Here is a 14121-nt window from a genome sequence, read left to right as displayed (position 1 = left end):
TATAGTTACTTAAAACATAGGCAAATGTATATAATGCGGATGGTGGAATGAGTGACGTTTGGAATGATCCGGAGCTCGGCGTTAGCGCGGCGGAGACTCCGCGATAACAGCGGGATTGCGCCAGCTCCCTTTGACCTCATCTTCGACCTTCTTCATCCCACTACGATCGGTCTGTGACCGCGTCCAAATGGCTCTAACATCAGTATGCACTGTTTCCTCTGCGAAACTGATGGTTCGTTCTTACTGACGTGATTATCCAGTGGAAAGCCTTCAATTTCTTCGATGCTTCGCAGGTGAAGCTACCTGATGAGAGCTCATCGGTATTCAGTGTACGTTTTGCGCCCCCCAGAACTCCGGTTAATTGTGATTGTACATATCTAATGTCTGTGTGGAACTAGTCTGACGTCGCCTCCATCTGTACCGGCTCTTCGAATCTCTTCCTCGGATCCGCCGATGGCCTCGTCCACATCGTCTCGTCGGCCTTTAAAGTCGTGCAGTCATTTAGAGCCTCCGATAATGGCTCCATCACACACATCAAACAAATAGAAGGGACGTCGCTTCTGGTGACAATAGCGGAGGATCTACCCAACGAGCCAGTATTGAAGGTCTGGGCACTTGATAAGCCGGAGAAGAAGACAGGCGATCCTCGGTGCTTGTCGGCAACCTCGGTGCAGAATGCGAGGCGGCCATTCCCTGTACGTCGGTCCGAAATACCCTCCATCGTCTGTCTCTTTGCTGATTTATATAATTCGATAGGTATCTGCATTCACAGCCCTGGAGGACCTCTCTCAGGTGGCTGTCGGCTTTGGCAACGGCTCCGTCACCATCATCCGCGGCGACCTGATCCACGACCGCGGGGCCCGACAACGGATAGTGTTCGAATCGGAAGAACCCATTACTAATCTGGAAGTACAAACCGGGGGGATATTGACTTTATACATCTCGACTACCAGTCGCATATTAGCCTTGGTCATTGCTGGTCGAGGACAAGGCCAACCTGCTCGTGTGCTGGAGGACACGGGATGCGCCGTTAGCTGCATGTCGTTGGACCGAGACTCGGGCGACGTACTGGTTGCCCGGGAAGATGCGATATACACATACGGACCGCATGGACGGGGGCCTAGTTACGCCTTTGAGAGTCCCAAGAACTCGATCACGATCTTCAGAGACTACGTTGCGCTGGTGTGCCCGGGGTCTTCGCGACCGGAGTCTTTGCGTAATTTCGGGGTCAGCCCGGCTGATGAGATATTCAATACCACCACCTTCACGCTGCTGGACACGGATCTCAAATTCATCGCGCATGGGGAGTCCCTCGCGTCCTCGGTAAAGCATGTCTTCACTGAGTGGGGGAGTCTGTTCATCCTCACCACTGATGGAAAGGTATGTGCATTTGCCTTGGGGTAGTTGAAGCGACTTAATAACCTTGTCTAGATGTTTCGGTATCGTGAGAAGAGTCTCCAGCAGAAGCTTGAAATTCTCTATCAACGCAACCTCTATATCCTAGCCATCAACCTGGCACAAAAGAAGGGCGTGGACCATTCGCAGCAAAACGCTATCTACCGCCGGTATGGGGACTTTTTGTACCAGCGGGGCGACTACGATACTGCGATGCAGCAGTATCTTCGAGCCATTGATAACACGGAGCCATCTCAGGTCATCCGAAAGGTAAGCTCAAGCGGTGGTCCACAAATGATCGTGTTAAGTCTAAGGATCTTTGCAGTACCTTGACACCCAGCGGATTCATAATCTTATCGAATACCTTGAAGAATTGCATGAACATGACCGCGCTACGGTCGACCACACGACCCTGCTGCTCAACTGTTACGCCAAACTCAAAGATACTGGCAAACTGGACGCTTTCATCAAGGCGCCCGGGCAGCTGAAATTCGACCTAGAAACCGCCATCTCCATGTGTCGCCAAGGTGGTTACTACGAACAAGCGGCCTACCTGGCTACGAAATACGGCGAAAATGATATGGTCGTGGATATCTTGATCGAAGACTCCAAGAAGTATGCCGAAGCCGTGGAGTATATCTGGCGACTTGATCCCGAATTGGTTTGTATATCGGCGTCAACGGATTGGACTAAGAGTGCTAACAGATACAGGCCTACCACAATCTGATGAAGTACGCCCGAGTCCTGCTTCACAACCGTCCAGAGGAAACTACCGAACTGTTCATCCAATATTATAAGGGTACATTTAAACCCAGGACGGAAGTTGAATCACCAGTTGAACCGCAGGAGAAGTCGGGAAGCACGCTGCAGAGTCTGGCAGCGTTTCTACCCCTGTCTCTCATGAGTGCCGGCTCAGGCAAAGCCGAAGTGGCCGAGCCTCCATCTGAAGCTGAGGTTGAAGATACGGATCCAGCCCCTACTTACCACGCCCCGAAGCCGCGGACGGCATTCTCAGCCTTTGTCGGCCATTCTGGGGAGTTCATCACTTTCCTTGAAGCTCTCATTGAGAAGAATGACCTCAAGCAAGAAGACAAGATTGACCTCTACACCACTTTATTCGAAATGTACCTGGACACGGCTAGCCATAAGAAGGACACAGAGAAAGAAGAGTGGGAGAGCAAGGCCAAAAAGCTAATAGAAGGGAAAGACGTAAGACATCTCTCCCCCCTCCCTCACCACTCTACTCACCGCGTTTAGATACCGATTTCCACATCCAGCGTGCTGCTCCTTTCCGATCTCTCTGGCTTCAGAGAGGGATCAACTCTCGTCCGAGAGCAGGAAGGCCTGCGGTCAGATATCTTCCGGTCGTTTACATCAGCGAAAGACACGCGCGGCGCTATCAAAGCTCTGAAGAAGTACGGCCCGCAAGAGCCGCAGCTCTATATAGATGCCCTGACGTATTTTGCCTCGAGTCCGAAAATCCTAGAAGAAGCCGGCGAAGAGCTAGACGTCGTCCTGAAACGGATCAACGATGATGGCCTTATGTCCCCGCTGCAGGTCATCCAGGCACTCAGCAACAACGCAGTCGTGACAATGGGCCGCGTAAAGAAGTATCTCAGCGAGAACATCGAACGAGAACGCAAGGAGATCTCAGGAGTGAGCCCTCCCTCTCCCTCCTCCCAACCCACAACACCACTGCACAACGCGATAGAAAACTAACAGTACATAGAATCGCCGCTTAATATCCAGCTACAGCAGCGAAACCGAAACCAAGCGCGAAGAAATCTCCCAACTAGGCACCAAACCCATCGTCTTTCAAGCACGCCGCTGCATGTCCTGCGGCGGAGGCCTCGACCTCCCCACCGTCCACTTCCTCTGCAAACACTCCTTTCACCAACGGTGTCTGAACAAGGTCGACGACGACGCGGAGTGTCCCGTGTGCGCGCCGCAGAATGCAACCATCAAGGCGATCCGCAAGAGGCAGGTTGAGTCGGCTGATCAGCATGATCTGTTCAAGGGGGAGCTGCAGCGCTCGAAGGATCGGTTCCAGGTTGTGAGTGAGTTTTTTGGGAGGGGGGTTATGAGGTCGCAGAGTACAATGGAGTGAATGGTCTGCATATTGTAGTGGGTAGAGGGTTGTTGGTTGATTTACGCGATACGTAGCATTTGTTATACATATGCATATGACTCAGGTTTACCATATGTCGTCTTCAAAGTTTATACATAGTAATTTTGAATACCATTTAATAAATAGAATAAACGTGGGCCATCTGATCCACCGCTGCGGACAGCCTCAATAAGAAACAACTGCCGTTAATGCTATACTATCAACATGAGCATGAAATATCCGCCATAACGCCATCATCATATCGTATCAAAGCAAACGCGCAAAATGGGCTTGCAGCCAAGAAAAGAAAAAGCAAGTTACTTCCGCTTAATCCCAAGCGACGGCTTAGCCAAATCCTTCCTCTTCTTCTTCATCTTCTGAAACGACACAACCGGAGGCGGCGGCTGCTCCGGCTCAACCTCATCCTCCTGTATCCGGCGCACGCGATCCCCCTCCGCAGTCGTAAACGCCCTCTTAGCAGCCTCCTCATCCTCCAACTCCTGCGCAGTCCGCGCATCAGCCGCCGTATCAGCAGGCAGCGGCCCCTCCTCAACACCCGTCTGCTGCGCGCGCTCCAATCGCGCATTACGCACACGGATCTCATCCAACGCGTCAGCAACAGCCATCTCGGTCTTCGCATCTGCCGCCTTCTGCTCCAAATCCGCCATGACGTCGCGCTGCGCTTCCTCGCGCTCCAGCCGATCCAGCCGCTCCTCCTCCGTCTCTTCATCTAGCTTCGCCTGGCGCCAGGGCTCGAAGTTGCGTTTTGCGCCCTTTTCGCACTCATAGTCCATGTGTTTGGGGTCCGTTCGGAAGGAGATTTCGGTGGAGCAGCCTGTGCAGCGGATGTAGAAGCGGTAGATGGGGATCGAGTAGTATTTTTCTTCGGTGGTTTCTTTGCGCGCGTTGAATTTGCGGCCTTTGTAGATGTATTCTCCGCAGCTGTAGGGGTAAGCTAGTTAGATAGGTCTTGAGAGGGTTGATTGACGGAAAGTAGAGTGGTTTGTTGCTTACCTGTCACAGCGCATGGAGAACGGCGCCATCAGACGAACGGTCTGGAGCTTCGGGCCGGCATTTTTGGGCTTCTTCTGCCGGGTGATTTGACTCGGGTCGAAGTCTGCGACTGTTAGCTATGCGCCGCTATAATTCTGCTCAGAATCACATACCTGGGGGATAGTACTTGGTGAGAACTTTGCGTTCAGACATGGTGGCTAATGCGCGGAGGCGGACGTATAGGGTTCAGCGAAATAAGTAAAGTGTAAAGTTGATGTTTTTTTTTTTTTCAAATACACCTCTCCAGCCGCAGAATCTCCGTGAAAAGGTCGTGGCGAAGTTGAGAAACGAATGACGGCGAGGTGTTGGATCTCCGCTGGAAGGCGATTATCGCGGTCACATGACGTAGGATGTGCACTAAGCCTATTGTGGATCTCCTGTCGAGGAGCCAATCATATCATGCATTGTATACTTCTGGATGCCGCAGGCATTCATGGAGTTCCTGACAAGTACAGCATTATTTGGACTCGATAAGATATACTGCTACAAATTCTGGTCTTAAGGCAGATTAAAATGTTTAAATATATCGGATTCAATAGCGTCATATCATGCTACTACCACATACTCCCAGATCCCGGGACGCTGCTACCACAGACCCCTAGGTATACCAGGTTGGGGACGGGATCTCATCCAGCAGGAAGAAACGGCCCTGCTCCGACTCCTTGTAAGCCACCGGGTCGTGCAAAGTGTGCGTCCGTACATCTCTCCAAAACCGGTCCAGGCCGTACTTTTCCGCTGTCGACCTCGCTCCGGTCACCTCGAACACACCACTGGTTACATCCAGCGCGGTGTGTGTCGCGACAATCTTGACACTCACGACCCATTCGGCAACTTCTCCACGCTGCCGCGCTGTTATGTCTCGCTTGTCGCCGTGATCTCTGTACAGGGCGGCTAGCTCTTGACCAGCTCGGTCAGCCAGCGCATCTGCTGCCCGAAGGGACGCAAAGAATCTCCCATAGCGCGCCAGGACATAGTGCTCGTCTGCGGCGCTCTGCTTCGGGTCATGGGCAAACGGCCAGGGACGGGTCTGAGTTGATGTATAGTGTCGCGCCGTCCGGAGCGCCCCTTGAGCGATTCCAATATAGAAGTTGGCAAACATCAGCTGGATGGTCGGTAGGAGCAAGGTGGGAAATTGGATGCCCAGAACCTCGGCTATCGGAGCCTTGGTCTCCTTTGACCATCCCAATGCGTCTTCCCACGGGATAGGGACGTTGTCGATCTTGACGGAACCGGATTCCGTAAGGCGGAGTCCGATGTTGTTCCAGTTGTGCGAGAAGATGATTCCAGGCTGGTTGGTCTGGACCAAGGCGAAGATGTGGCCGTCTGTGTCTTCATAGATTCCTTCTAGTACTGTGAGATCTGATATGACGCCACCCGTGTTAAAATTCTTGAAGCCGTTGAAGACGAGACCATCGCCAGATGGCGCCTGCGTGACGCGACTGTCGTTATCGCGAGGGTTCACCGCGCCTGTAGATCGATCTTTATCAATAATCTTGTCCGTAGTTTGTGGTAAACTGTCGATGACTTACCCCCAATGAAGTAATTGTTCTCGAGGATGAGCTTCTCCGTACGCTCTTGCTGTTCCTTGGTGCCAACAATGCGCGCCGTGGTCGACCACAGCAGGTGATAGCCCAGCAACATACCGATAGACCTATATTATCAAGTCAGGTTCCATAACCAATCACACATATATCAAACCTACCCATCACCCGCAGCAACCTCTCGGATTACTTTATATCCAATTTCCCAGCTCTGCCCGCCACCGCCATACTTGACATCTCCCAGAACCTTGAGCAGCCCTGCGCTTTTGAGCAGAGCGACTTCAGCCCGTGGGATCTTCTGCTCTTTACTCCGAGCAGCGGCATCGGGGGCAAGGATCTCAGAGACCTTGCGCGCCCTGTCCAGCCAACCGGTGGATGTCTTCGGCTGGCCTTCTGCATCGAAAGCCTCAAAGTTGGCCTGGTAAACCGAAGGGTCCGAAGACGACGGGGCGGGGTTTGTGGTAGGGTTTGCAATTGCCATGATTGTGTGCTTGTATGCGAGCTAATGAATTGTCCGCATGATGGTCAACTGAGAAGAGCTGGTTCTTATACTTCAAGATGGGAGGGATTCGTCAGAAGGTGCTGCGATGGTACCACGCACTAAATCGCTCCATTCAAGGTCCTCGAACGAGATGCAGATCAGTTGCCATCCAATTGAAGGACAGTTTAGGCGCTGCGTGTTCCTTTGCTGGAGACGGACATTCTTGGGTCGATTGCGAATAGCAGGTCATGATTGCGTGTTGTAGATCTGCCATGGGGTTAATAGGGTCAGGCACTTCAGTGAACGACTGATGATGAGAGAATAAGGATTAGTTGTGTTCGTCACACTGAGTTCGACAGGTTCGCGCGTTGATTCTGTACGTAAGTCCAATCTGATGGCTACCAGTGCCCCTCCTATCACGCCATCATATACTGCGGGGAACGGATGAAGGGGTTTGATGATAGCGAACATTGGCTAGCTATCTTTCTGCGCGCTGTTGGGTCAAACTTTATATGTCCTCCTTACAGTTTCGGTGCCCTCTTACCAATTGACATGGTTCGCTGAGAAAAGTCTTTAAATGGCCTGAAGATTGCTGATGTTCCCTTCAGTCTCCCCGGTCGTTGCACAATTCTCAACTTGCGTAAAGGTGAAAAACGATATCTCTCCCCTTTCAGATGAAATCCAACCTACTCAGTCTTTCGTTTTTACCCAGCGCAGGCAGATAGGGTGTCCTGCTGTATCGGACATCGCAACGCTCCGTCCACTATATTGGATCCATCATACTGTGGTGTAAACGTACAGTTGGCGAAGATTGTGCCGTAGGATGTAGCATCAACATATAGATCATAACTGGATCTTCACGGACTAATGGTGTTTCTGCAATGTCACCCCTGTGTTGGGTTAGAAAACACCTATTTCAAGGGGTTGACATGGCTGTATATATATCTGAAGTTCACTGTATTTTGACACTTCGAGGGCCCCCCTAGGGATGATAAAACAGCTTGATGTAGTTAGCAGTTCAGAGTAAACCAGTAATTGAATAGATCCAAAGGGTGAAGAGTCGCAACCTGACATTGTCAACAGGTTGATGCAACAAAAATCTCATAGTTGGAGGTCAGAAGAATATTGCCTATTCAGTCCTAGTCGAGTGGGTGAACGTGCCCGATAAACAATCACTGATAAGCATTTCACTCCGAATTTCATCTGCAACTCCAACTCTGTTTTAACTGTCTTTTTTACACCTATTTACTACTCATTGGAAGACCCGTTATATCTCTCGTCCTTCATGTCAGACTACCGTGTGATCCAAGACTCTGACGATGAAGAGGATCCTCTGTCAGAGGAGGTTACTGCGCCCATGGTGAACGCGCCGCAGGACGCGCCAGGTCACCAGGCCGATAATGTCGGCGCCCCCCCCAACGAAACACACGTCGCAGGATCCAATCAGACAGGCCCGTTGGCAGTTGATTTCGATCAATTCCTCCAGTCTCAGGAAACAGGACCGGCAAGGCTATCTGCCTCTCAGCAGCAGAGGGAAGCCAGATGGATACCCGGGAATGCGGGGTGCGGTAGAAACGGTAGGCGATAATTAACGTACCGTCTATGATATGTCAATTCGGTCACTAATACTCATGGGACTGACAGGTTCAACCATTATGGAGATTGGCCTTGCGCAGCAGCGACTATTCGAAGACGAAGACGCTCAGCACACCCACCATCCCTCACCACCTGCGACTGGCTGTTCCGAATCCTTCCAATCCGGCCCAGACCCAACAGATGAACTGCAACTCGTTCCAGATATGCATGCACCAGAAAGGGCTATCGATACTGGAGCGGTCGACCCGAATAGTGGCTCGAACGATACGGAAATCCATGCCGCGCCCGAATACCCACCGACTGTGCCCTACAGCTCCGTACCCCAATATGCGATCGGACCTGGAAATGGCTATTTAAACGATGGAACACACGCATACCATGCCCCGGCACAAAATCTGCCACAGTACAGCAGCATCACATCCGACGGTTCCTCCCGATCGGCTCCGTCATACAACCTGTTCGAATCGTCCTTGCGGCCGTCTGATACTTACAACGAAGGCAATTTCGCAATGAATACCGAGGTGACAGGACCGACAGAAGCCCAACAGCAAAGTCTACGAAGACACAATTCTATGCAAGCACCGTTTTGGTCACCTCATGATACGGAGCCGTTTTCCTCCGTCGCGTCGCCGCAGGCTAGCAGGGTGAAAAGTGACGGGGCTGCCACGATCGGTTTGCAGCAGTCTCAGCACAGTGCCGATGAGCTTTCTGCGCCCGTTTCAGTGGAAGTGCAGATACCTGAAAAGAAGCGGGGACGTAAGAAGAAGCAACCTGTTTTAGAGGATGACGAGGATGACGAGCTTGCTCAGCCCATTGTCCGTGAGCCTATCGAGCAGGTCGACAAGCCTGAGAAACGGAAGCCGGGAAGACCGCCAAAGAATGCCAAGGGAGTCCTTGATGAAAAGGCTACGAATGGGACAGGTGATACAACCACCACTGGACCCGTGAACAGTGACTCGCCATCGTCGGATAATGTGGCCAAGAATTCCACCCACGCCGGGGATAAGGTAGCTCTAGGAGAGGCATCGGAGAAAGAGAACGAGCCACATCCCGCACGGACGGTCCAGCTCGTTGAACCAACCGAGGCCGCCGTGAAAGGGAATCGAAAGAAGAAGATGAAACGAGGAAAGACCACTTCCGTCACCGTCAAGAAAACATACGACTCCGACGTGGAAGACGATGTGATATGGGTGGACGAGCGCCCTATAACTACAAGTCATGCGGACCCGCAACCCAACACGGGCACCGGCAATGCTGAAACAAAGCCGGCACAGTTTGAGATCGTCCCGCCGCCACCGAAGAAACGTGGGCGCAAGAGAAAGGGGACGACGGAACAGGTTCCTCCTGACGAAGTAGCGAAAGAACGGAGAGACGTTGTTGATCCTGGACTGGACGGAAACCGAGGCCAACAGAACGATACTGATAGTCCGGTAGTTGAGCCCCTTGTCCCCAAAGATGCGGTCGTGAGTGACAGCCACCAGACAAGCGTAGAGCCCTCTACCGTTGACCCTTCGGACCCCCTACCAGACCCAACAAAAGAAAAGAAAGAGAATGAGGATGCCCCCGCGACACCCCGGAAAGCAGGTAAGGTACCAGAAACACCCGCCAAAGGACCGACCAAGCATAGTCCGATCTCCTCGACCTCGCGGGTTCCGTACCGCGTCGGACTGAGTCGGCGGGCTCGGATTGCGCCCTTGTTGAAGGTTGTCAAGCGATAGGGGGACCTAGTTCGTGCTCTTCCTTGTGTCTTTTATGTATTTGATGCCCAACTACCCTCGCGCAACCTCATTTTGAGGCCATGTACCGTGGAATGTATAACGACCTATTTAACTATGTATATTATTATCCTAATGAAAAGAAATGAGACTCTGAGGATCTACAAGCGCGAAACAGCATAGTTTCGAGATAACGCTAGTTCCTCACCATACGAGCATTTGTCCTCGTTCAATATCATCTCCCCACGCCTAATATTTCCTGTTCCTGTCCTGTCCTGTCCTCCTTTAAGAAGGCTTCCTTGGGTGCCCTCGGCATTTTCGGCAAATGTGACGACTGTGTGGAGACGGTGGAGCTTGGCGACACCAGAGGGTCCCTGCGACGATCCGACCTATTCGCCGAGGAAGCTCGAAACCTCAGCCAAGTGGGTAGCTGAGGGTCACCGTTACAATTGTATTGGAACTACTGAGTAGAACCATCACATTCCAAGATCCATCGAGTCCAACTCCCACAGCTCCTGAGCCATGGTCATCTCCTGCCGTCGATAAACCTGGACCGTGGAGGACCGATAAATCGACGAACGGGATGATGGCCGATAGTGTGTCGATCGGGGACGGTCAATGGTCCGGAATGAATACGGTGGAGTCGTAAAAGTGGAGACAGGAAGCCAAAAAGAGCAGCGAGAGAAAGCAAATGGAACGCGACCAAGAGAGAAAGAGGAAAAAAGGCGGGAAGGGGAGAAGGTGACTTGAAGCCAAGTCGAGCTGAAGCCGCGACTCCCCACTTCGACCTCTCTTTCCCCTCCCCTTGGCCAATTACCCAAATTTCCACCGTCGTGAGGTCAATCGCCAATGATAGCACTTGGTTGCTTGGGAGCCTTGTCATTTCTGGGATTCTCTGCCAAGTCAACTGGTCGACTGGAAAAATCTCGCTCGGGTTAGACGCGTTTCTCTCTCTTCTTTCCCTCTCCTTTTCCTGGTCCTTCTTCCACCTATTCTCCCCCCTCTGGTCCGAAGTAGTCGACTGGGTTGATTTTCCTTTTTCGTCTTTCGACAATTCTCCGACCTTATCCGCTCCTTTCCTTCTTGGGTTAAACTGCGGGCTGGAGGTCTTGTGCTTCCCCTATCTTGTTACCGCGGTCGCCGATTCCGACTCCGCTCGGGACAACTCACGCCGCGGACTTAGCACGAATTGCGACCAAGACGCCCCCCATACCGTGATTGGGGAGGGGGACATTTGTTATTCGAGTCTTTACGACATTTGAACGCCTGTCCTTTTTCTTTCCATACCATCGATTATGGCTCGCACCCGGAGAAGTGCCAGCAATCTCGGGGCGGATATTCGGGGGGACACGAGCGCCCCGGCGATGTCGACCATGAATGAGGTGAGCCCGATTGAGACCGAGGCGCCCAAGTGGGATAAGGTACGTGGTGTGATTTGGGGATGGCCCATGTCAAGGGAGAGAAAGGGATTGGACTGACAGATTTCTTGACCAGGTCCTCCCGCCGCGCTCCGAAACGTCCAAGTCGCAGTCGAAGCGTCGCAAGAGTCGGTCCCTGCTCCACCGCTTCAAGGATCTTTGCCTCAAACACACCTGGGTTCTGCCGCTGTTGATGGTGGTGGTCTTGCTCCTGGCGTATGCGGTCAACCCGACGGAGAGCAACCCGATGCACAGCGCCATCTTCCTGTCCTATCCGCAACCCCCGAAGACGCCGGGCGGCCCGATCATGTACGGCAAGGGCCCCAAGGATATCGCCTTCGTTTCCTTCTATACGATCGTCCTGTCCTTCACCCGCGAGTTCCTGATGCAGCGCATGATCCGTCCGCTGGCCGTGTACTGCGGCATCCGCGGCCGCGGCAAGACGGCGCGCTTCATGGAGCAGGTCTACACCGCGATCTACTTTGGCATCTTTGGGCCCTTTGGTCTGTACGTGATGAAGCGGTCGAACATCTGGTACTTCAACACGACGGCTATGTTCGAGGGCTTCCCGCACCGCGAGCATGAGCCGGTGTTCAAGGCGTACTACTTGCTCGAGGCCAGCTACTGGGCGCAGCAGGCGATCGTGCTGATGCTGCAGCTGGAGAAGCCCCGCAAGGACTTTAGGGAACTGGTGGGACACCATATCATCACGCTGGCCCTGATCGGATTGAGTTACCGCTTCCACTTCACGTACATGGGCCTGGCGGTCTACATCACGCATGATATCTCGGACTTTTTCCTCGCTGTATGTTTCCAATGGTCTGTCCCGTGAATTTTGAATGCGTGCTAACTTGATCGCAGACGTCGAAAACGCTCAACTACCTCGACTCTGTCATCACGATTCCCTACTTCGGCATCTTCGTGGGCATGTGGATCTACCTCCGACACGTGCTGAACCTGAAGATCCTCTGGGCGACGTTGACGGAATTCCGCACGGTGGGACCGTTCGAGCTGAATTGGGAAACCCAGCAGTACAAGTGCTGGATCAGTCAGTACATCACGTTCGCGCTGCTGGCGAGTCTGCAGGCGGTGAACCTCTTCTGGCTCTATTTGATCCTCCGCATCCTGAAGAACTACATCTTGAGCAACGTGACCAAGGACGAGCGGAGTGATGACGACACCGAAGAGGAGGAGGAGACCCCCGCCCAGCCGCCGACGGCCCACGCGACGGGCACCGACGCGCCCACCCTCCGGGCACGGAACGCAGGCAAGGAGAACCAGGCGCCTCAGGTACTGATCAACGGGGAACCCGTCAGCGACAACACCCAGAAAGGTCGTTAACAGACATACGCTCTGGGAGTCCTATCGTCGTTGCGAAGCAGGCCAATGACCTGATCCAATCAGGACTTGTGTCTGACATGGGCTTGTCTATAGTGGTGGAATGAAATCTGCAGCGACCACGATAAATCGTCATCCTACCTTATCCAGAGGGCGACGTCGATTCAGAGAGAGAGAGAGTGGCGCGTGAACCCTCTTGTTCTTTTTCCTTTTTCCATTTTCCCGTCCATATTTTATTTTACTTTTTTTAGTTTTATTTTTTTCTACTTGTCTGTACAACAACCGTTGCATGACGCAGCTGAGTGGATATAGTGACGATCCCATGAGTGAGCGCTTTTGATTATCGGAAAATGAATCACGGAGGGGACAGAGACGGAGACAGAGACAGACGGGAGACCCTGGGACGGGGCGGTGTTTGATATAATATAATGAATGAATAGATTTGTGCTGACCATGCTTTTCTTTATTCCTATTCTCGTTGGTTATATTCACTAGGATGCCTGGATGCAGGGTGTACTGCCTATACATTGGTCATTCATTCGACATTATGAGGATATGATACAAAGGAAAGGAGAGAGTCGTCCCATATCTGAATCGTCATCGCATGCTTGCGATCAAGACTGGGACTTCTCAGCGGGAGATTCCTCCTTGGGCTTGGAGTCTTCGCCTTGGCTGTCACTCTTGTCCTCTGTCTTCTCCGTTTTCTCGTCCTTCTGGGGCTTGTCCTCCTTTCCGGACTTCTCCTCGGGCCTCTCCTCGGACTTCTCGTCCTTCTGGGGTTTGTCCTCCTTATCCTCTTTTTCAGGCTTGTCCTCAGACTTCTTGTCCTCCTCAGGCTTCTTCTCCTCAGACTTATCCTCAGATTCGGGCTGAGATTGCGTCTCGGAAGCAGAAGCACCCTGCTCTTCCTTCTTATGCGACTCCTCATGCGCCCCCTCGTCATGCCCATGTCCATGAGCATCATGGCCCTTCTCCGGACCAGACTGGAGTAGGAAGTACGCCGAGGGAACGGTTAGACCGACGGACGCGAGGATCCTGTGAAGGTGTTAATATTCTTCATTTATTGTACAATTTTATCCATGATAGATTGATGTTTATGTTCAATAAGAGGGAATTACCATGGTAAATCGCTAGACTTGGAGACCTGTTCGGCAGCGGAGCCGGGGGAGGAGGCATAAGTGCGACGGAGGGCGTGCTGGGCTGGGCGACGGGCTGTGGCGTTGAATGCGCGGAGGGAGGTGCGGAGGAGGGTTGGGCGTGCGAACATCATGGTGGGAATAGAATGATTGGAATTGAGATATTATATGTTGTAGAAGGATTCTAAGTTGTATGTTGTATACTGTATAGAGGTGTTTGTCGGGGAGAGACAGAAAGAAAGAGAGGGAAAAGTAGCCGGGAGAACAGGGAATAAATATTAAGGAGGCTGGAGACGCCCATTGATTACTCGACTGACCTCACTCTATTGTACTCCGCAGTC

General features: G+C 52.4%; 6 protein-coding genes across 6 annotated transcripts; 3 read left to right on the top strand and 3 right to left on the bottom strand.

The window, feature by feature from the left end:
* The first annotated feature begins 167 nt into the window (after positions 1–167).
* Positions 168–3587, top strand: P168DRAFT_271457 (tethering complex subunit PEP5). Its single transcript, XM_024835265.1, has 9 exons — positions 168–202; positions 261–329; positions 399–695; positions 757–1380; positions 1432–1665; positions 1721–2056; positions 2107–2604; positions 2653–3051; positions 3125–3587. The coding sequence occupies exons 1-9, from the start codon at positions 188–190 to the stop codon at positions 3500–3502; spliced, it is 2850 nt and encodes a 949-aa protein (XP_024691954.1). The 5' UTR covers positions 168–187; the 3' UTR covers positions 3503–3587.
* Positions 3588–3643: 56 nt separating this feature from the next.
* Positions 3644–4826, bottom strand: P168DRAFT_328392 (Saf4/Yju2 family protein). Its single transcript, XM_024841351.1, has 3 exons — positions 4669–4826; positions 4517–4619; positions 3644–4444 (listed from the first exon to the last, which is right to left on the bottom strand). Exons 1-3 carry the CDS (start codon positions 4706–4708, stop codon positions 3820–3822), a joined length of 768 nt encoding a protein of 255 aa, XP_024691953.1. The 5' UTR covers positions 4709–4826; the 3' UTR covers positions 3644–3819.
* Positions 4827–5093: 267 nt separating this feature from the next.
* Positions 5094–6577, bottom strand: P168DRAFT_328391 (thermophilic desulfurizing enzyme family protein; the record flags this gene model as incomplete). The annotated part of the gene is made up of 3 exons (XM_024841350.1): positions 5094–6022; positions 6085–6206; positions 6258–6577. The coding sequence occupies 3 exons, from the start codon at positions 6575–6577 to the stop codon at positions 5154–5156; spliced, it is 1311 nt and encodes a 436-aa protein (XP_024691952.1). The 3' UTR covers positions 5094–5153.
* A 1230-nt stretch (positions 6578–7807) lies between these two features.
* On the top strand, positions 7808–9977 carry P168DRAFT_305643 (uncharacterized protein). Its single transcript, XM_024838949.1, has 2 exons — positions 7808–8154; positions 8222–9977. The coding sequence occupies exons 1-2, from the start codon at positions 7863–7865 to the stop codon at positions 9889–9891; spliced, it is 1962 nt and encodes a 653-aa protein (XP_024691951.1). The 5' UTR covers positions 7808–7862; the 3' UTR covers positions 9892–9977.
* A 1000-nt stretch (positions 9978–10977) lies between these two features.
* P168DRAFT_182138 (TLC domain-containing protein) lies at positions 10978–13083 on the top strand. Its single transcript, XM_024832954.1, has 3 exons — positions 10978–11309; positions 11383–12111; positions 12168–13083. Exons 1-3 carry the CDS (start codon positions 11184–11186, stop codon positions 12645–12647), a joined length of 1335 nt encoding a protein of 444 aa, XP_024691950.1. The 5' UTR covers positions 10978–11183; the 3' UTR covers positions 12648–13083.
* Positions 12986–14118, bottom strand: P168DRAFT_291481 (uncharacterized protein). The gene is made up of 2 exons (XM_024837415.1): positions 13763–14118; positions 12986–13679 (listed from the first exon to the last, which is right to left on the bottom strand). Exons 1-2 carry the CDS (start codon positions 13912–13914, stop codon positions 13259–13261), a joined length of 573 nt encoding a protein of 190 aa, XP_024691949.1. The 5' UTR covers positions 13915–14118; the 3' UTR covers positions 12986–13258.
* Between the last annotated feature and the right edge of the window lie 3 nt (positions 14119–14121).

Source organism: Aspergillus campestris, assembly GCF_002847485.1.
Source record: "Aspergillus campestris IBT 28561 chromosome Unknown P168scaffold_8, whole genome shotgun sequence".
Taxonomy (NCBI): domain Eukaryota; kingdom Fungi; phylum Ascomycota; class Eurotiomycetes; order Eurotiales; family Aspergillaceae; genus Aspergillus; species Aspergillus campestris.
This window is presented reverse-complemented; position numbering and strand designations above follow the sequence as displayed.

What these genes read in the sequence shown, in the direction of transcription:
- P168DRAFT_271457 (XM_024835265.1), top strand. An exon ending in TCCTCACCACTGATGGAAAG is followed by an intron (nt 1,381 to 1,431) that starts GTATGTGCATTT and finishes AACCTTGTCTAG; the next exon opens with ATGTTTCGGTATCGTGAGAA. An exon ending in CATCTCAGGTCATCCGAAAG is followed by an intron (nt 1,666 to 1,720) that starts GTAAGCTCAAGC and finishes GGATCTTTGCAG; the next exon opens with TACCTTGACACCCAGCGGAT.
- P168DRAFT_328392 (XM_024841351.1), bottom strand. Translation starts at nt 4,708, where the DNA reads ATGTCTGAACGCAAAGTTCTCACCAAGTACTATCCCCCAG. An exon ending in CACCAAGTACTATCCCCCAG is followed by an intron (nt 4,620 to 4,668) that starts GTATGTGATTCT and finishes TAACAGTCGCAG; the next exon opens with ACTTCGACCCGAGTCAAATC. An exon ending in TTCTCCATGCGCTGTGACAG is followed by an intron (nt 4,445 to 4,516) that starts GTAAGCAACAAA and finishes TTACCCCTACAG; the next exon opens with CTGCGGAGAATACATCTACA.
- P168DRAFT_305643 (XM_024838949.1), top strand. Translation starts at nt 7,863, where the DNA reads ATGTCAGACTACCGTGTGATCCAAGACTCTGACGATGAAGAGGATCCT. An exon ending in TGCGGGGTGCGGTAGAAACG is followed by an intron (nt 8,155 to 8,221) that starts GTAGGCGATAAT and finishes TGGGACTGACAG; the next exon opens with GTTCAACCATTATGGAGATT.
- P168DRAFT_182138 (XM_024832954.1), top strand. Translation starts at nt 11,184, where the DNA reads ATGGCTCGCACCCGGAGAAGTGCCAGCAATCTCGGGGCGGATATTCGG. An exon ending in AGGCGCCCAAGTGGGATAAG is followed by an intron (nt 11,310 to 11,382) that starts GTACGTGGTGTG and finishes TTTCTTGACCAG; the next exon opens with GTCCTCCCGCCGCGCTCCGA. An exon ending in TCTCGGACTTTTTCCTCGCT is followed by an intron (nt 12,112 to 12,167) that starts GTATGTTTCCAA and finishes ACTTGATCGCAG; the next exon opens with ACGTCGAAAACGCTCAACTA.
- P168DRAFT_291481 (XM_024837415.1), bottom strand. Translation starts at nt 13,914, where the DNA reads ATGATGTTCGCACGCCCAACCCTCCTCCGCACCTCCCTCCGCGCATTC. An exon ending in AAGTCTAGCGATTTACCATG is followed by an intron (nt 13,680 to 13,762) that starts GTAATTCCCTCT and finishes ACACCTTCACAG; the next exon opens with GATCCTCGCGTCCGTCGGTC.